The sequence below is a fragment of the Pelecanus crispus genome, chromosome 11 (genome assembly GCF_030463565.1).
Source record: "Pelecanus crispus isolate bPelCri1 chromosome 11, bPelCri1.pri, whole genome shotgun sequence".
NCBI classification, from domain to species: Eukaryota; Metazoa; Chordata; class Aves; order Pelecaniformes; family Pelecanidae; genus Pelecanus; species Pelecanus crispus.
In genome coordinates this window covers 38,452,402-38,473,609 of record NC_134653.1, presented here as the reverse complement: position 1 = coordinate 38,473,609, position 21,208 = coordinate 38,452,402, and the positions used below count along the sequence as shown (strand labels likewise).

The window sequence follows — 21,208 nt, the reverse complement described above, 5'->3', positions numbered from 1 at the left end:
TAAAGGGCGTCTGTAAATAGATTAGATCCGCCTCTGTATTAGGATTAGTTTGTATATTCGTCAATCAAGAACTTCACTGCCCATGAATTTAAGTGAGAGTGTGGCACTCTACCTGTGTAATTACTATACCGTTACTATCAGTACATCTCTGCGGACGTTAGATATGGCCGCTGTTGCTGCCCTCAGTTTACAGGAAGGAAACTGAAGCACAAATCAGTCGATTCGATCAAGGTCACTAAGGAACGTAATTCAGGTATCTCGAGTCCAAGGATCTCTCCATTGAGTCACGCTGTCTCTTTATACTCTCTGAAACTGTACACATGATGCAGGAAGAATTTAAGATTTTCCTCCTGAAGAATACTCGGGCAGTTCTGGGTATTCACAGATCATCAAGGCGAGGGTGCTACGGGAGAGCTTTTCCTGCAAGGCTGGGCTGACAGGGTGGCACCGCAGCAGTTGCCATGACAATGGCTGAATCTTTGCAATGACATTGCACACACTTAAAATGAAAACCTGCACGAGTCTCAAAACACCGTCCAATGCTGTATGAAGTCTGATGAGATCCCAAATCATCCCCTAATCTCCAATTAAAAAGAGCACCATGCATACAGGAAGGGAACAGGGATTGTTTGGGAAAGCTTTCACTTCTGCCAGAGCTGAAATACAGAAGCGCAATGCAGAAGAATTTTTCTGTGAACCTCCGTATTTTGGAAAACTACAAGCACTACTCACTACAGACACAACAGGGAGGAATACTGTCTTCAGGAGAAGACTGACTCTCAGTAAAGACAAAAAATTGAACTTGTCCCCTGCCCTCACTCTCCAGTTTGTCAGAACACTGACGAAATACAGAGACGCCAGGGAAGGGACAAGGTTAGCGATAAGTACACTCACCTCATGCATTTCGTAACTCCTTACATTCACGTCTAGTGCAGGCAATTTGAAAATGGAGTTGTAAAGGAAGAGAGCAAGCACTCACCCCTCTGTGGAGTTACAGTCACCTAACACCAAATCAGGTGAGCTTCTACAAGATTCCACCCATTTAGCAGCTTTATATAAAAGCTGGTTATATCCAGTATTGAATACTGGATAACAACAAGCACCGACACATCTATTATTTCTTTTATTTTCTATTATATGCTCAGGTCTCAAGTTCCTTTAAGAGCCTCCAGCTCCCAGGCTACTTGTTATTTCCAAAAGCAAACACACTAGCATTACCTTTTGCTGCTTCAGACCGCTTAGGCAAATCAAGTGTATCAAAATTCCTGTCCAAATCTCCATTCTTCTTTCCTGTGCAAAAAAATAAGACAACAGATGGAAAAGACTGTCAGCATACTGACAGGTAAGTTCCTGTCATGTGCATCTACACGATGAGAGAAGATACAGGCTCAGAATATAAATCACAGACTATTACTCATGTTTGTACATATCTGACTTGCAATCCGGCTACATAGCTGTGCTTTGAGCATGAGCAACTTAGGGACAAAGATCCGTGCTACTTTCAGGTTGATCCGCAAACATGCTTAGCACCAGCATTTCAGTGGGTCTTAAGAGTGCATAAAATCTTGGAAAATTGCACCATTTCCCTTCTTGGCAAAGCTACGCCCCTCCCTCAGAAGCCCAGTATTTACTTGTTGTTTTCACAGAGGAATTTCGATCTGAAGCTTAGCTGAAGCAGAAGCTGAGCAGCAGAGCAACACACAACAGGCGTGGTTTGCAGCCTCTATTCTCATCGCGACTATCAGGCAGCAAGGCCTAGATTTAATATATTGTACAGACAGCAGCCGACAACTTAACCCTGAACTGCCCTTCAATCCATAAAGTGCCATTTTGACTAGTCATTAGACACTAACGGAAACAATTCCCTATTTTTGCTAAGACACAGTTTCAAGCCATTACATCAGCTTTAATTTATACAGTCCTTCATAGAAAGCAGAACAAAATCTGGACTTTAGCACCTTGCCATCAGAAGTCCTGACAGCAGAGAGAGAGGGTGATTTTGAAGTGCAGGAATCTGCATGGCTTCCGAGGACAGCAGTGTAGTACAATTTAGCTTTCCCAAATTATTTTGAGGGAGAAAAGCAAGTTATTCAGTCCCTCTCCCTCCAGAGCAGGGGAGGCAGGTGCGATGGGATGAATTCAGAGCACCACAATTTAAATGGCCAGAGGTGGCTTCTGAACAGGGACTCTACCGGGCTGCCAAGGGAGGTTTACAGGAAGGGCTGAAAGCTCCACCAGTCAGGAAGCTTAAAAGCAAACAGGAAAATGGCCCTTGCAAATGTGACGTGGAGATTAGTCCGACTTGACTGGGCACAGGGATTGGCCATTCCCAGTCAAGACCTGCCTGGTTATAGCAGGGAGCCGGTACAGCTTCTGCACGGTGAGTTCAATGGGCCACTCTACCTTTCCACTCGACGGAAGGCTAAGCATATGCAGTACTATACAGAGAAGAAATAGAGCTTTTAAATACCAATATGAATATTTACAAATAACATCAAGAGAAAAAAAAAAAAAACAAACCCAACCCTCAAGATAGTATTCTATCCCCTCCCTTCCTTTGGAAATACCACACACTCTTGTTCTGAAATGCCAACACAGAATACCAGCCAACTTCAACTACTGTGCAAAACAAAACATGCATCTAGAAATTCTGTTCATCTTAAGTCATCTGCTTAATTATATAGAGTATGAAAAAGCCCATCCAAGCTGCCAAAAGGCCATGCAGCCAGGTACCACGCCACTCCTTTGAAAGGATCTCTTCTAAAGGAAGGAACAGAAATTAGCTGCACGCTGCAGCCCTCCATCAAGTTTTTGCTCCATGAAAAGCACCAGAAACACGTTGCTCGGGGAACCAAATACCAGAAAGAAAAAATGTTGTGCATCACCAAAGGACACTGCATTTCATAATGGCAGCTGAACCCAGTTACTGGCTGTAAACCCTCATTGACCCTTAGAGCACTGACAGGAAAAAGCAGGGCAGTGGGAGGAGAAAAAAAAAAAGCGCAGCATTGAAGGAAGTCAGTCAGTGTTTAGGAAAGATTAGGGACTTACGGCTGACCAATAAATGTGACTCCATCTTATCTACAAGTAGGACAAACTGTTTTTTCACATGACTCCAAATTTCACGTCTCTGGCATTAGCTAGTTTAAACCTCAGAACATTTACTCGGAGAGCCAGACCTTATTCAATACAACTACTCATTTCAGAAGTCCTCCCTATAAATGAAAGGTTGGGGTTTGGTACTTCTATTATCCCTGCAGCACTGAGATGGCACAGCAAGAGTTCCCTTCTTCCTAGTGCACTGTTCAGTAAGCAGTACGCATCTGTGCACAACTTTTTAAGGAAGAGATTGTCCAGGAGAGCAGTGTTGGCTGCTGCATCTTCTGAGCTAGCGGTGCAGAAGCAGCTGCCCGTTTACTAAAGCATCTTTCCTTAGGACAGCACACTCCACCTGTGCTCTGTGATCTTCAGTTGCTGTCTCTCAATCTCTGGCCCAGACTGCAAATACTGGCGGTCTGCGATGAAGCCTTTGCTAGTTTGTCTCTCAGCCCTCTGAGAAACTAACCCACCTCGCAGGCAAACCCACGTCTGTTCAAACCAGAAGCTGCCAGCTGTTTACGAATGGAACCAATTCAGAACACAGAGCTCCGACCAAGGGGATTTCAACTCTACAAATTACTTGCTTAATCAAATTGAGCAAGGGCCAGGTTCACAAATACCCAAAGCGCCTACATTTTCCAGGGCTTTGCTATAGAAAGAAGGTGACCAAGCTGTAGGAAGGCTCCAGAAGAAATCCATCTAGAAGGCAAAGGTTTCAATCTGCAGCTCAGCTGGTATTTTTCCCATTTGATTTTCACAGGACCTGCAAAGATTGGCTTGGAGTTTCTAAAAAGGTGACCAAGTTTAGCAAAAGTTCAAGAGCCTATCAATCACAAACCTCCTGGTCATCCCCTGGCCTGACCGCTATCATGAGAAAACCAGCTTCACTGCCAGCTTCTGCAGCTCCGAGCACGGCCTCCGTCACTCCAGCCCGTCAGCAACGCTAGCGCACAGGGACGCTGCGATGGCCACACCAGCAGTAGAGAAGTTTAGGATCCTCTTTTTGTGCATTTCCGTTTCTGCCCTTCTATGCAACTCCCTGCTCTCCAAGTTTTCCAGCCCGAGGTGTGCCAGGGACAAGACGATGCTGTTGGATCAGAAGCATAGCTCCAAACTTTGCCAAGAGACAGACAGCTTTGAACATGCCTGCTGACAGGTCTGTTTTATGAGACCTGGCTGTAGGAATTGGCACAGCACTCTGGTTTGGGAAAACTGCCTGACATGAGACTTGCTTGTGCAAGATGCAATTTACAGTCTCCAAAACAGCGGGATTAAAATTCTTGCCCTCTCCCCCCGCCTCTACTTTTCATTATGTAAGAAACAACCAAAACATGACCTTCGGCATTTTCAATCTGTCAGAAACTCAGTACGGACTTTGAAGTGTGACCCAGCGTTATTAACCACTAATGTTCTTGTTGATCTTCCTCAAATGTCCTTTTGCTTTACCGGATAATCAAAATAGCTATTCAGCTAGACCACTTTCGCTGAAGGATTAATTCCCAAACACCTTCTTGCTGGTTAAAAAAGTTGAAGGGAAAGAGATTCTTCATAACAATCCCCCCTCGCCCCCCAGCCGTCGATGCAGCGCGTTAATACGCCCGCTGAACCGGCCTGCAGGAGCCACAGAAAGCAAGGGCTGAGCTCTGTCGTGCCAACGTGCCCGTCCTCCACAGGCTCGCCAGCGACAGCCTGAAGGCAGCGTCTGCAGTACGCTGCTGAGCGCCATTTGCGGGGTGGAGCAATTAGGTGCCCCCCATTTCGCCTTTGGCTCAGCCCTCCAGCACCCACTGATGTGAAGCAAGTGCCACAAACAGAATGACCCTGCCCTTACCCCCGAACCAGTCTCCGTGACACACTGGGAGGCTCCAGGGCACTCAGCCTAACAACTTCCCAGCTGAGAAGCGAGGGAGGCAAACTTCAGCCTCAGCCTTGTGTATTCCAATTGCAATTTTACTTATTGTGCTGGGAGGAGAAACTAAAGGGCGCATCCCCCACGGCGCTGACTGGGGGTGGCTTCATCTAACTAGTCTGAGCGCCAGCAACAAAGATGCAGCAGCCGAGGCGCGCGTGCCCAAGCAGAGAAAATACCAAGAACCCCTGCGAATACTCATCCAAGCTGCTGAATCTTCATGGCTCCCGCTACCCAGACCAGGTAGCAAAGCTGTACTTTGATACGGCAGGGTTGGTGAGGCCGCCGGCACACTTGGGCGTTCCCTCTCTCATGCACGGGGTTGTCAGGCTAGTTGCAAACCAATTCCCTTGCCGCACTCACACCAGGAATGAATAAACCCTTGTCTTTTCCATTCTCAGCGTGGGAAGACCAAACTGAAAATGTTCACTCAATGAGAGGATTTCCATGCCTGCTGAAATGACCGGGAGGATGCACTGGGGGAGCAGAGAAGGGCAATGAACGGGACGTTGATCTCAGCTCTTAGCCTGGCATGTAAAAGCTGAACAAAGCATATTATGGCGATGACGAAAAGAAAGTATTGCAAAGACTCACCTTGATTGAACCACTCCTCTAATTACCAGAAAAGCAGCAAAAGAAAAACAAAAATTTACAGGAAGGAAGAAAATACAAAGGAACAGTCACAGAGAGGCAGAATTTCACAGAACAGGTTCAGAACCTGAGTATTACAAGAATACTACAGAACTTTCATCAGTTAAAAAAACCAAACCAAAACAAGATTTACTTTCTCCCTTTTGTTCCTGCTGAAAAACCAGTCTTTATCTGCACAGGTTTTTTTTTTTTTTCTTCCTCTTTTCATTAAATGAAAAGGTGCTCACAGAATTGAGGGGACAGAAGGGTGGCCAGCCCTTTTTGCAGAGGTGTTTGAAATGCTATGATTGATGACCATGAAGTAAAATAAAACAAACATGGAAACACTGCAAGATTAAGTGAACAAGAGGGGGAGAGAACTGATCTATTTTAAAGTCCTGAACTGAGAAAATTAAGGCAGGTTCAACCAGGTATTCATACAAATTTAACAGTGAGAAAAGGAAGTTTCTCTTTATGACTTTAAAAGCACGTTTATTAATTAATGGATTTTAATTTTTTTTTTTTTTTTTTTTTAAAAACACAACAGTTGCCTGTCCCCATCTATCCTTCTGATCTACATACTGCCGGCTGCGAGCTCAGCATTATTACCAGTTGGTTTCCCTCTAGAGAACAGCACACTTTAAAAAGAGCGCTGCAAAGGGTGGGGGGAAAACCCCATTCCAACAGACTTGGGAAATTGTCATTTCCTGCTGAACGCACGGAGCCAAGCCCAAGCTGTCACCGAGCACCTGCACTGCTTGCTGAAATCTGCGGGTTCATCCTCAGCGTCAGATGATTTTGAGACCAGTTTGCCCCAAAAAGACGCGATGGGATGCTTTGGCCGACAAACAGAGGGTACCAGGGCGCGCAGACGCGCAAGCGTGCGCAGGTCGGCCCCGGGCAGACGTCGGAGGACGGCCGGCCACCCGAGCGCGCACTTTGTGCCGTCATCCAAGGACGATGAGGGCTGCCATCAGCACGCTCCCCTCCTCCCGCGCTGCACGCTCGCAGCTTTTATCTCTGGGAATGTTTTCACCGCGTTGCTCTCGAGCGGCAAAACAACAAGGGCTGCAAGTGGCAGGGAACAGGCTCGAGTGGGCACACGTTTCCAAAGGATATCACGCTGAAGTTTTAGTCATTCACTGTGAGAACAGGCTGAGCAGGCAGGTAAAATGCTTTCTTCAGTTTCTTCCCCCCAGTCATTAGAAGATTCCCATAAATTTTTTTATTTGATTTTCTTTCTTGAACACAGTTTAAATCTAGGTGATGACAGACTAGTCTGCAAAAGCAAGTTCACACTGTGATGACTTCCCTAACACATATGGAAACACGTAACATTTTAATAACACGCACAGGTCAGATCAAAGGAAGAGTAACATGCAGCACGCAGTCTGTCAAGTTCAAACAATTCCATATCAGCTTTTCAGGACCAAAACCTTCCTTAGACCTGGCTATAAATAGTAAGCCAGGATGTGAGTACACATGAATGAGGAGAATGGAGCCTAGACAGAAAATGGAGTTAATTATCTCTGAATTCAGTCTAGAACAGTCATTTTTCTAAAACAACAAAGCAAACAGGTATAATTTGAGCGTCTCTTTCTAAAGGAAAGATGGAAGGGGGGGGTTACTGAGACTATTAATCCTCTCTTGTAATGAAACTCATTTGCAACACTCACGCCCCAGAGGAGAGAACAGGTCTAAAAGTGACTGACAATTAAAAGCTACAAAATCACGTTTGCAATTTAAATTACTGAAAGAGTGACAGAATTGGGAGGCTGTATGTTTTGGTTGTGAGTGGGAGGGTAGGCTTTTAGTTTGTTTTCAAATGTGAGAGACTGGAGGGATGGAAGACGTGCAGACGGGACTGCCGTGCACGGGGATGAGCGCATGCTGGCCCGGCTTCCCGAGGCCGCGACGTGCTGTACAGCCAAGCAAGCGGGCGAGGCGCAGGTCTGACAGATGGAAGAACGCAGCGACGCGGAGGAGAGCCAGAGCACATCCACCTTTGTCCGACAGCAGTGTCATCTGTCAGCATGCACCACTCATTTAAAGCCAAACAAAACTATAGCAATCGTGGAAAAAATTCCCAAATATCTAGTAGCAACACAACAAGGGAGATGAACACATGCCAGGACAATACGAACACGTACCTCCACGAACTGCATCATTCCAAACCAGCACGATGAATGTGCTTGCGAGAGCAAAATTTACCCCCAAATCCATTTCCAGTTCTGAGCTCTCTGGAACACGTACCTTTAGCTTTTTTTCCACCAAAACAACCAGCATCGTCTTTCTTCTTCTTCTGAGAGCCTCCCGTGCTTGCAGTCTGACTGGCATCTGGTTCTTGGTACTTATCAGCTCCGGGGACCTCTTTGTGGACATGATAGGAAAGGTTCCGCATGATGCACACACAGTTCTCCACAGACTGTTACAGAGAAATTTATGTTACAACAAGTATTGCACCCTCTTATTTACAAACCGTTATATTATACAGCGGAGGGTTTGGGGGAATTTAAAAAAAGCCCACCTGCCCCAGGAAAAGAATGTAGCTTTCAAGGAAGATTTAGTCAAGACCCCTTAAATTAAGGTTCGTTCCTTGTTCTAAAACCAATTTTATTCTTCCAAGAGTGAAGTGCTTCATAAATAGTACCCATTCAAAATGAAAACTCTCTAATCAAAAATACCACCCAATCTCCCATAAAGAATGCAATTCACCAGAAGATCAAACACACAGCAAAAAATGATCATATAAGGATCTTATTTTAATACCAGCCTCTCTCTCATTCTTCTAACCTTTACAATCCCCAAGGGGCCCATTTTATTAAATTTTCTCTGGGTCAAAACCTAGGCCCAGTGAGGATTTCAAGGAGAACACACGTTGTCCTGTACTAATAGCTAATCCGTAGTGCATCAGGTTCTGACAAGAGCAGAGCAATGCTCTGTAGGTTGCGATGGAAGCCACCAGGTGGTTACAAAATCCACTTCCAAAATTATCTGATTAAGTGACAGGGCTTTATAATTCCCTTGTACCGTCCATCACATGGTGCGACTCAGAATAAGATAATGATGCTCTACAAGCCTTATTGGTGTTATAAAGCATTAGTATGCTCTTTCTTTTTTAAAAAGGCTAAATTTGTGATATCCCTTATGCATATAAATATGCTTTCAGGCACCACAGGATGAGACTATGATAAAAACAGATTAATAAAAATCTGCACCTAAAAAAAAAGCCACAGTGAAAGTGCTGCAGGTCTGAAGACAAAACTTAATATCTAAGCACTACGGTCTTTAAAGATGGTGCTGAATGAAGTCTTTAAAATGGGAACTGACTCCTTTGCTGGTATCGTGCAAAGAGCAATACAATGGGACTCAATTCTGATTTGGAGACTGCACTTATAAATGCCAATTAAGTAACGCAGAACAATAGCGGTAGCGTCACCAACGATAACAAAGCACTGCTCTCCCCTCCTATCACAAACACTTGCCTGCGCTCAGCTCGTCAGCCACACAAGGTATCGCAGCAGCACCATGCTGATACCCCATCAGTAGTACCATGGATGTCACGACAGATGAGAGGAAGATAATTACTGTATTTTCTGAGGCAAGCATAATCCCCTTCTGGTACTAGCAAACAGAAGTCAGATCCCAGCACAACACTTCAGCCTAAATCAATGGAAACATCCATTAAGATTACTACTCAAGTTCACCTTATTGTCTGTATCCTTCTTGCCAACTGCAGACTGTAGAGCATGAAGGAGGGCATCCACCAAGCCATCGCACTCTCTTAGTCTTCTGCGTGCTTCTGCTCCATCGGAACTCACATTCCTAACAGGAGAGATTTAAAAGAAAATTTAACCCTCTAACCTTCACCATGAAGTTGAAGGTGCGTCGATTTATACTACAATTATTAAGAACTCATTACGTTGGATGAACAATTTGGAGGCTAAGTAGTCTGACAAACCTATTAAATCTCGGTAAAATATGGGCACTGCACATCTGCAACTCCCAGAATCTGAACGAAAAGGGGAACGCAGTCACAGAGGTGCCTACAAACACATTTTCCCGAGTTGCTGGTGAGCCCAGCGGTATACCTTAAGCTGAACAGGAGTTTTGAGAGCAACCAACACGCAAACCAAAAATTAAAAGTTCTGGCTTTGAAATTAAATCTGAAAAATACTTCCATCACCTTAAGAAAAATATGCAGAATCACAAGACTGCTCAACAGTATTCATGGCCACAGAAATTGAAAAATGAAAAAGATTAAAACCAGGTGTACAGTAAGCTATATTTAATCAATCTGTATACAAAACTGTTCTTCGCTTTCTTTGGCCCCCATCTGCTCTAAAGAAGTCAGATGGGAGTCACCACGTACCACTGCTGTCTCCTTGACTGCTCAAAGGTTCTCCAAATCCCTTCTGTATCCCCAGCTTTCTGACTGCAAGTTACTGCCACCCAGTTTAAATCCCACAGCTTGACATTTAAAGCCCACCTTTCACACTGTGTACAGCAGATTCAGCACAAAGCCTGGATCAGTCACATTTAGAAAGTGAAAGACGACAGTCAGTATGTTTATATGGCTTTAAATTTCTCAAAACATCGTACAAGAGAATGGCACGGGTAGATGCGAGACAGCAGCGAAAGGCTACTCGGAGCTGTTGAAGTTGCACGCATCAATGACTGCAGAAATTGTTAAGGGGAGCTATGAACTTGTCCAGCAAGCACGCACACCACATATTGAAGCCCCAGCCTCGCATAAGCATCAACCTGCCATTACCCAGTAAATAAGTAAAATTCAAGTCAATCTTCCAATGTTCCCTTTTTTTTTTCCTTTTTTAAATTTTCTTTGGGGGTGTGGAGGTGGCACGGAATGAAGCGACAAAATGATTCTTAATAGTGCTCGCTGGCAAAACCTCTATGGGAAGTTTTCTCAAAGCTGAAATGCACTAATTTCGACAACAACATAGCCAACCTTTCAGCTTTCAGGCTCTTTGAATTCCACAAACCCGTGTAAGGTTATAGCTCTCAAAAGCTCAGGACACAATCACTACCTTCTGCTATCAGAAGCCAATTTTTCTTTTTAACTAACTAGAGGGACTGCCAATCTCCAAGTAATTAACAAATCAATCATGGTTCCCTCCCATGTCCCCCCATCACCCAGGCAGGCTGGTATGTTAATTGGATGACTAGGAAAAAAAAGACCACATTTTCTCAGAGACCTCTCAAAATATGAAGACACTTAATTGTGAGCTGGTTGCTGTAACAGCACATTAACTTTCAATTAAGAACACAAATGAAACGCACAGATAGATGGATCCCTTCCCCAAATCCTAACACACAGCCTCACCTCTAGCACTGGCTGATACAAGGCAGGTAAAATGGATATTAAAATATGATTCCATGGGACATATGGAAGAGAGAATTCTACATGCCATTTTTCAGTCTCCAGTTGTACTAATCCTTTCGTATCAAGAGCCTAAATGTGAATTTTAATGTAAAGTCTTTATGAAACTGAAATTAGAATTCAAATTCTCTGCGATACCTTTCAGGAGGTATAACAATAAACGATAGCAGCTCCACCTCCAAGCACATCTATTAAAGTTGAACATTACTTACCAAGCTTGAGGGTAACAGAGGTGCACTAAAACCAGTCTTATCCGGAGCTGTCTATCACATTTCTTATTCCCTCATTAAGTCTTAGAAATAGAGAGCTAAAATACATAACAGACTTGCAGACTTCAAAAAAATAAATCAATCAAATTTTGCAAAAAAAAAAAAAAAAAAAAATCCTTCGCACCTTTCTTGCCCCATGGCCCATTCATAAGAGATTTTTCTATGGTCCATTTGTGCTACCACATTTGTAGCACATTTGTTTTACTGCTTTGGTTACCACAGCATCACAGTATTTTGTATCCTGCTTTCTTATTCCTTGGTCTATATTAGGATTAATATTAAGGTAGACATTGACAAGGTTATAATTGGAAAAGATACTATAAAAGTGCATCAGTAACAGTGTGACTTGCTGGTATCACTTGCTGGATCTTCAAGTATAGAAAAATTCACCGAAAATTAATGCCTCAAGAAAAATTCCCACATTATCACACACAAATAAGCATGAAAACTCTGCAGGATCAAATTAATAGCTAATTAATGCTATGAATAAGTTATCCAGACATCAAACTCTGCAGTTTTAATGTCGTAACTAACACATCAGAAAATGTATCCTTATGAGCATCTCATGCAGCAACATCTCTATAAATACCCGACTTTTTGTGATTCTGATATTCCTCCCTCCTTGGGTAGTGAGATTCCTGCAGCCCATGGGCTTTATCTAACACAGAACAACAAAACCCAATTCCTTGTCTGGAACTACAACCCAGACCTACTGGAGAGCTCACATTCTTCTGCACAGAAGTCTAGGCAACATAGACCTCGGAAAGACTAAGCCCAGGGAGATCAGCACCTGCCTCACAGTCTGCTCTTTCTGCTGCTCCAACACTGCAAAGGCAGCGAAGGTCTCCCAAATCCCATGGGAATATGCACAAGTATGCCAAACATCCCTAAGCACTAAGTAAAGGCAAGCATGGTGAAAGCGAGGATGGTATGCTTTGAGTAAGTTCCCATCTGGCAATCCCAGGAGAAGTGCTCCCAGGGTTGGTTCCCATGATCCAGAGCAACCTTCAAAAGCTCCTGCAACCCAGGAAAACGCCAGGTTGCATTTCTGCCTTAGGGAGTTACGACTCTACACCGTCTACCTCCTTGAAAAACACTAATCATCAGTCAAATTCACGTCTTGGTTCTTCAGGGAGGACCAACGCGGAGACAAAAGTGATTACGTGGACAAGAGAGCTAGGGCTAGCGTTGGTCATTCAAATAAGGACAGAAACTGCAATGGAACAGCCAACCTGATATTGCGCTCCACTGACGGGAGTCAGGAAAAAATCTCTTCCAATTTCACATCTGCACTGGAATTGTTCTTGATGCATCTTACAGATCTATTACACATTATGGAATGAAAGACGTAACTCAATCCTGTTCCAAAGGAAACTTTCAAAGCAAAGTTTCTAAACACCCTTCTTTCAGGAGCGATGAAAATCAACAAAGAGGCGACAGATTCCAGCAGACGTTAACAGAGGGTTTGTAGTTGTCTCGCGCAGGGTGACACTCCGCAGAAGGAATGCAAAGCCTCGCCCAGGGCAGAAACTTCCTGAACTCATGCAACAGACAGATATGCAACATATGGCATCCGGACTGGGATAAAGTAGAGAGTTTGCTTTTCACAGAACTCTTCTACGCATTAGACAAGCATTGTTTTGTATCAGAAGAAAATTAATTCTTCAGTGGATGGAGTGTTTGATACAAGACACCAAATAGAAAAGGAAGCCAAAACCCTAGCTGAGGTGCTTGTAAACTCTTGTTACTTAGGAGCTAGGCTGCCATGCAACGACGGGAACGGCCCAAAGGTTTTGGAATTAAACACATTATTTCACATTAAACACATTAGGACGAGAGGAAATGGGCTTAAGCTGTGCCAGGGGAGGGTTAGGTTGGAAATTAGGAAAAATTTCTTTATGGAAAGGGTGGTCAAGCATTGGAACAGGCTGCCCAGAGAGGTGGGGGAGTCCCCATCCCTGGAAGCGTTCAAAAAACGGGCAGAGGTGGCACTTGGGGACATGGTTCAGTCTGGTCTGCCCTTGATTGGTTTAGAGTAGACTTGGTAGTGTAGGTTACTGGTTGGACTGGATGATCTTAAAGGGCTTTTCCAACCTAAACGATTCTGTGATTCCATGATTCTATGATTTCAGTGACTTGCTTGCTGGGGCAGTTTAATATCAAGAACCTCTATAGATGAAGTCAAAGATACTTTTTAAATTTGAACAACTTGAAACAGGAACTCTGCCGGGCTTTTGAGGCACTGATGGTGTGCAAAATCCTGTTATAAATGAAAATAAAGTTGACTGCCTGTTCAAATGGGTGGGAATGGGGAGGAGGAACTACCCTAACCACTTTCACACAGAACAGTGACGACTGATACCTGCCCCTCATCTCTGGTGTGCTGTACGGTCTGCATCCCTCGCCTTCTCTTCACCGCCAGAGAGGCCTCTGCTGCTCTCCCTGCCTTTCCCTGCTTTTTAATACTTCTCCAAGAGTCCATTAAATAAAAAATGTATTTTAAAAACAACACTATGTTTCTCACATCACACTACAAAGGGTAACAGAAAGCTTCACAGCGTGCTTAATGTAAATATACACAACACACTCAAAAGAGCCCATTCTAGGAGCAAGACATGGAATTACTGTCCATGTTACTCGAAGTACGTAGGAAGGAAACCAACTGCATGACTGATTTTATGTAAAACAGTAAAGCACAAATCTCATTCCAGAGATTTTAAGTCCCCAGCCTTCAGCTGGAAAAAGCGACCTGGATTCTTCCTCAAATTCTTGGAGTCCAGACTGTAGACAGGACTAGTGACAGAGGATTTGTAAGGATGTTCAAATATATGCTTTCCCTGGGAAAACAAAACAGAGGAGCACTAAGTAAATGTTAAATAAAAGTAAATACCTACCAGCACAGACACACATCAGGCTAGGAATCCAGTCTGTTGGTATTAAAGACTTCAGAAAATGGCGGGTAATGTGCCAAGAAATCTGTTCATGCTTTAGATAAGGTTATCATTATCACCAAATAGTCTTAATAATTTGCAAGTCTGAACGTAACATTTACATCTGCAGAACAGAGCTGGTATTCATCACCTCTAGGATAGGTGAGCTGTTACTACTATCTGTGCCACGCACTAAAATCATCCTCAAGAGAAAAGATTTAAAAGTAATTAAATGCATGGCATGTAATTTGCACTATTTCAATGCAAATCATGTAGCAATGCCCTCACTGTGCTCTCCCTAACAATCTGAAAGATAGAGTGGAGATCTCTCCACAGCTTTTGTGGTGGTTGGTTTGTTTTGTTTTTTAATGATAAAGAGAAACTTGAAAATACAAGCATCAAAGACACACATTTTTTTCTCTGAACGTTAAAACCAGTATTTCCCAGACTATCGCTGTGTGTGCCACCTGGCCATCAGCCGTTGTCCCGCCGGGCTGCAGATGAAGCTGGAAGCCGGGGTGAGTCTGACCGAACACCCACCATCCCGCTGCAGTTCAGCGCGTGTAAAAAGCACTTTGTTCAGAGACCCAGCTGGGGACAGAGACAGCAGGTTGGGGACTTTGTTTTTCATATAAATAGAAAGCTGAACTGGAAATTTTTAAGATACCCTGCTGGTATAACATTTCCACCTTTCTCTGGAAGGAGCGTGGACGAGAGCTGAAGCTGAGGCAGCGACAAGCTCTTCTCAACAGCCTCCTTGTGCACACTGCAGGGTCTCAGATTGCCCAAATGAATCCGACTTTTTGCTATCAACCTTCTCACAGTTATTTTTGTGTCACCAGGCTCAAAAGCAGGAGCACCACTGGCTCCTGCATCGTCTGCCTCAGCACTGCTGAAGATAAGGATCCCTGCGACCATTACGAGCCAGAGCGCTACGAACGACCGGGGCTTCCCGGCGGGTTGAGGAGGCGAGACTTGGCAAGCGGGCTGCGTTACGGCAGCGCCGCGGTGGAGCTGGCAGGCAGCACGCACACCTCGCTAGACCTTGACTAACGCCATCGCCGAGGATTCGCTCTCCAGACACTCAGTTTTATATACTTCAGCTGATAAAAAACCTACAAGGTTCTCACATGCCTAATTTAAATATATTAGTTGCTCTATCCACCTACTCTGACAGTCAGAACCCTTGCTATAAAACACCCTTCCACACCCACACTTTGCTTCACTATTAAGAAATTTTCATTTGGATGTCAGCCAAAGGAGATTGATAAATAATAGCTGCAGTAAATGTACTCTATTTCCGAGCATATTTCTAGGTACTGAATGTCCCAAAGGAGGAATATACAGCATTTTAAAATCATTCCATCATTTCATGTAGAAATAGAATGAATTCCATACTTCAGTTCACAGGAAATACCAGAAAGTTTAATTGGTATTAAGTTCATTGTTCTGAAAATAAGAGAGAAAAAGAAAGAAGCTGCCTGTGACACAAAGATAGCCCGATCCAGGCAGTGCTGGTCAAAGAGCCCTGTACAACACAATGGAGTTTGGCAACAGACAGCTGAATCGGAAATCAAGCGGAGAACACGATAAAGAAAATAGGAAGAAGCCAAAGTCCAAATGAAACGAGCAGAAAGACAGGGGAGCAATCCTGATGGCGACGTTAGGCAGGGAGCAGCTGCTCAACTGAGAAAAGGCATATCAGATCCGGGCAGGAGATCCCGCTGGAGACTTCTGCTCCGCTTGAGCATCCACTTGCCAGCTAGACCGAAGAGAGAAGCAGCGGAGCAGCCCCGGTTGCCTTGCACGTAAACCCCTTCCAGCTATTTGAATAAAGGGATTGGTTTTGTTTAGTTGGTCAAACGCTCAAAAGAGGACATACGAAAAGCCACCCCTGCAGAAGGACTTCCCAAGCTCAGTCTGGCACGGAGCAAGGGACCTACAAAGCACAGCGTCACGTCTCGTTTCATGGCAGCGCTGCCTACAGGAGCTCCCTGCAGTAAGCCAGGCCTCAACGGCCAGCAGTGCAGTTTAACAAGGTACAGATGTCCAGTCCATCCTTTGTTATTTGTAGCTTTCTACATCCAAAACATCGTGTAATGCCTTTTCAGTAAAAGGCTCACCTCCTGCATGACCTACTCGGAGGGCCTCAGGTTGGCTCTCCTGCAATGCACAACAATGCAGAAACGCACTACACAAGAATTCCACGATGCCCAGCAGCTACTTAGCTTCCAAATCATTCCAGTCTCTGCTTGGAGGAAAGGCTAAGGGGCTCTGCTTGCTGCAATGTGAAAAGAATCTCAAAAATACAACCTTCCAAAGCAAACTATGTCCATTACAATGACTGCAGCGCGCTTTGTTGCAGTCTCGCTCTTCACCCCACCACAGCGACAGATGTTTTCGTAGATTCCCTTCACTGACAGCCAAGGGAGAAGGGACCCAGATTCATTCCTAAGGAATGACGGAAGGCAATAAGCAAGTGCACAACTTTAAATTTATACTTCAGATTTGATTGTAAAGCATTAAGGTTGCATGTAACTAGGTTATGTCTCTGCTGCTAAAATCTATGCATAATTTATTTATATTACAAGCTAAACATCAGGAACTGTCAGGAGGAACCCTAACAGCTCCTTACTAGCACGAATTAAACGCTCTGCTCATCATATAAGCCCCAGGACAGCCATATGCTGTGATCCTGCACAGAATCAGTAAGCTAATTAAGAAACTGCCTTCGCTCACTCCACTCTGTTGTGTGGGTTTTTAATTTGAGTTGGTTTTTTTCCAGTCTGGGTTGGCAGATAAGCTTCTCCCTTTTCCATGCTGCTTGCTGCCTCCAAAGTGAAGATTCACAGGCAAATTTCTGTTCAGTTTTTCTCTCTTCCTGAAACTATTCCTTTGCTGAAAGTCCAGTTCAAAAGTACCTGTTGCACAACAAAACACCGACAGCACCGCTAGCTGCAGTTTCTGGAGCAGCAATCTCCCAAGGGCTGAGCCCAGTATGAAAACAAGTGCACCAGTCTCCCGGCACGGTGGGTGGACGGACAGACACACGGCAGCATCTGTCCTCATCCGCTCTGGGTGGGACAGGGAAGTGCTGAGCTTTGTACAAGTCCTGTCCAGCCTCCTGGGTTAAACAAGTGCCCTACAAAAGGGCTACTTGAACTGCAGCAGGAGAGCACACCGATTAAAAGTCAATCAAATGACTTTGTCGAAGAATCCTTTTTGGAGTGGGGGACAAGTGCAGCTGCTGCAAGGAGGGCTCTGCACCAACGCTAGACCCGTGAAGCTCAATTACTAACTTGCTGCTGATTAAAAAAAAAAAGAGAGAATAAAAGCGAGCACCTGAGAACTGACATTTACGTATCTCCTCTGTCCTGCCATGCTTCAGTAAGCAAAGCTCCCCCGCCACCGAGGGCAGCTCGGCTGGCAGCACTGCAGCATCACCCGAGCTTCACCTCCCGCGCCCTGCTCTTCACTAGACAGCGCTTCCAGGTCAGAGATCTGCACTTAAGTGCTTCTTCCTTCAGTCAGCTGGAGATGAAGGCTGCCTCAAGTATACGAGAGTGCAGGTAGGACAAATACTATGCGACTATCACCACATACTATTATCATGCCTGCAGGATTTAAAGATGGATAGAGCTTGAAGGTAATTCACTTCGAAAGCTGTAATTCCCAAGCATTTTTCTTCAGAGAAAAGCCATACATTCATCATTAATAAGAAAGGAGGGCATAAGCACCTGGTTTTGACAGCCTTTCTTCCTTTCCTTAAATTCAGCATGCAGAGATGGGAAGAAAAATTGGACACAGCAGTATCAGAGACACTCACACCGAGGTGCAGAGAGAGCACTTTTCTGCCAAAACAAGACCACAGATTCCGTTTAAGCCTTCTTTACCTCCACGTGCCTCAGACGCACACGCTCCTGCTACAAACAGCGTGTGCTGTAGGTGTTTGCATGCATATGTATATTCACAAGTACATAAAGACATTAGGACTCGAGGAACGAGTTCATTACCATTAAGCAGTATTACGTGTGACTGAAGCACGCTAAGTTACTCTGCGGCACAAGATGTACACACATGTACCTTAATGCTCTCTGTCCTCCTCAGAAAAAGGCTTAAAACATTCTCATACAAAAACTCTACTTGGCACATCCTCAGTATTAATGATTTACTATCAGGCTCCTGCAGTCCTCCTTCCTCTGAAGTACATAAAAGTAACAGGAGCCTGCAGACACTTATACATCATTTCTCATGCTGGCGGAGCATGCTTTTGGCTCGGAATCTACCGAGTCCGTATCTCATGTCTTCAGACATCGTATCTCACCCTTACCGTAACTCTCAGGTTTCCATTCCACGGGACTGAACTCTTAATTTACGCCTACAGGAGGTGCTTATTCCCAGCTGTTGTCTCTAGGACCAGCCCCTTCACAACCCCTGAACTGCTGGCATTTACCAGCTTCAGGGGAAGGCAAGGACAGAGGCGCCAGCCCCACGTTAAAGACAGGAACGTGAAGATCGGTGACTGAAGTCCAGATCCACGCAGGCACTTAGGAGCCTGAATCTCACCAAAACCAGAAGGAGATAGGGCTATTAAAAATTAGACCACAAAAAGGCTCATACCATTAATCTTGCCTGTAATTATGTCAGAATAGTAGCAGAGCAGCAATTAAATCCACACTCGTCAAGAGTTACAGCTCTAGCCACCAGGTTGTCCCTTCTCAGGAGCTGATGTCGGACAAGCTGTTACGTGCAATTTTGATCTGAAGAATGAATGTTTTTGGTGGAAGTCAAGTGGGTGCAGTTTGTTTGTGTTCGTACACCCACGGCCAGGTCTCTGAACCCTGAGGCTATTTGTGAATGCGAATTTCTGTGTACTTGGAGAATTGACAAGAAATGCTGCAACTACAGATGGTACCCTGGAAAAAGGAGCACTTTGCATCTGTTTGCTATGCAAATTAATTCATTTAACTTTTGTTGACAGCAGGTCAGTTTAGCACAGGAATCAGACTAGAAAGTTGGCAATTTAGGAACTAAGTTCTACTCTGTCCTCTTAGAAGTGAAAAAATCCAAGGGAGAATTAAAAGTAATTAGGCAGAAAACAGCAATTAAGCCCAGAATGAATTTAATTTTTTAAACCATTAAAATCTTTGCTGTTTCCAGAGAACTAGGAATCATGGTGGATATCTGCACAGAAAAGAAAAAAGATAATGTGACTGCAGCAGCGCTCTCCGACTCACAGACGCGGCGCTCCCCCTCTAAGGCAGGGAAGCACCTTGGGAGAAACCTGGAGACCCAGCGAAGGTCTCTGGCACTGCCTGGCTCCATGTGAGCTAGCCGTAGCTCCGTCATCCCACAAGGAATTCAACTTGGACTCTTTGCCTAAAGCACCTTAATGTCTTGGCCAAAGTTGTAGGAAGGATCATGAAATGGCCTTGTTAAGATGCCCCAAATCATTACATTATTTAAACTGGAGGATAGAACACTTTAAAAACAAATGCTTCAGGATTGCAAATCCCAGTAGGGATTTAGGGGTTTAAAGAAAAAGACAGTAACTAGAAGAGACATTCTCCACATACCCGAAAGAATAAAATACAAAGACATGAAACTTGTACTCCAAATAAAGGAACATCTGTGCATATTTAATGATTCTCCTAGCAAGTGTCTTCCTTACTTCTTCCCCAGTCCTACTTTTCCATAACCAAAAATCCACTTAATTTCAATAGATCAATCTCTTCTTTGTTTTTTACTGTTCCTTTCCAGATTTTCACCATACCTCTTTGTCTCAATAGGTTCAACAGAGTATAAGAATACCTTTATTTTATAAAATTACACCCAAGTTAGCATCTATCACAAGGCTCATGACCATTTTAAGTAGTAAAATTATTACAGACATTGCAGATCCATTCATCATATTGGGTCTACCCCTATAAACAAAACACAGCAATGGAAGAGGAAACACGTTTTTCCTAATCTCAGGAGGAGAATGGAGACAAAATTGTCATCCTCTGCACTAGTTTCTGAAAACTTCAGTCTTTCTTGGTAAAGATTACAGAAAAAACATGCAATAAATTTCATTACCAGATCATAGTTTGCAAACTGGCTGTGCTACCAAGTCTTTATTTTGCAAAGGGGAATACAGGATTCCCAAAACATTTGTTTGAATAGAGTTTTTGGCAAGTCAAGCATAGAGTGGGATGGCACACAGAGCCCACTCGTCATGTTCCAGAGGGTATCAGGATCCAAAAGATCCCTACAGTGGCCACAGCCATGGGAGAAGGCTTGACTTTAGAAGGAGCTCTTGAAATAAACGCTGGTCTCCAAAGTCACTGTAACCTTAACCAGTTGCCTTTTCTTCCCTCGATTCTTACTGGCTATGTATACACTGTCAGTTAGCTATGGTAGTTTGGTATGGACATCACTAAGTATCACAGGTAATCCCAGAGTTATTTAACTTATGGCAAAAAGAGACAGTATTTGAATGGCATTCTCGATGATAACAAACTTTGCAGAGTTTCTCTGATTTCCAGCTTGTAAATGACCAGGTCCAACGTTACTCAGTATCATGCACAGGGCTTTCTCAAAGGGCAGCTCAGACAGATCCATTCCTCAGCACAAGTCCCTTGGCCATCCAGACTAAAATCAACATCAAGCAACACATACGGATTTTCGTTACTTTAGAAAGCGGGCAGAACTCAGGGCTACACAAAGCCAGTAAGCTATCTTAGCTTTGGGTAAGAGGCAAAGGAGCGCACGGGTCACGGCTCTTACCTTGCCAAGTTAATTCTCAAGCACAGCAGCGCTGGTGCAGGTACAAATGTCTGCTGAGACACTGGCCCCAACTACTGACCCTCTGCTAAAGCATCCTTCCACCCCGCACATGCCTGCAACACTACGCTATCTCTGCTGCTGATGCCAGACACGAACCCACCCTTTGGCAGAAGCAGTCCAAGTTGACTACTTCGGATACGAT

At 44.3% G+C, this 21,208-nt stretch overlaps 1 protein-coding gene across 2 annotated transcripts in view; it reads right to left on the bottom strand.

Moving 5' to 3' along the window:
• ARVCF (ARVCF delta catenin family member) overlaps positions 1-21,208 on the bottom strand; it is a 171,274-nt gene that overhangs the window by 42,447 nt on the left and 107,619 nt on the right. The window contains exons 6-9 of one of the 2 annotated variants that reach the window (XM_075719248.1): positions 9,346-9,463; positions 7,892-8,063; positions 5,603-5,620; positions 1,219-1,290 (exon numbers count right to left, since the gene is read on the bottom strand). In XM_075719248.1, coding sequence (XP_075575363.1) covers positions 1,219-1,290; positions 5,603-5,620; positions 7,892-8,063; positions 9,346-9,463 — 380 coding nt within the window. The remainder of the gene's footprint in view (positions 1-1,218; positions 1,291-5,602; positions 5,621-7,891; positions 8,064-9,345; positions 9,464-21,208) is intronic. The other variant, XM_075719249.1, reaches the window with a different exon arrangement.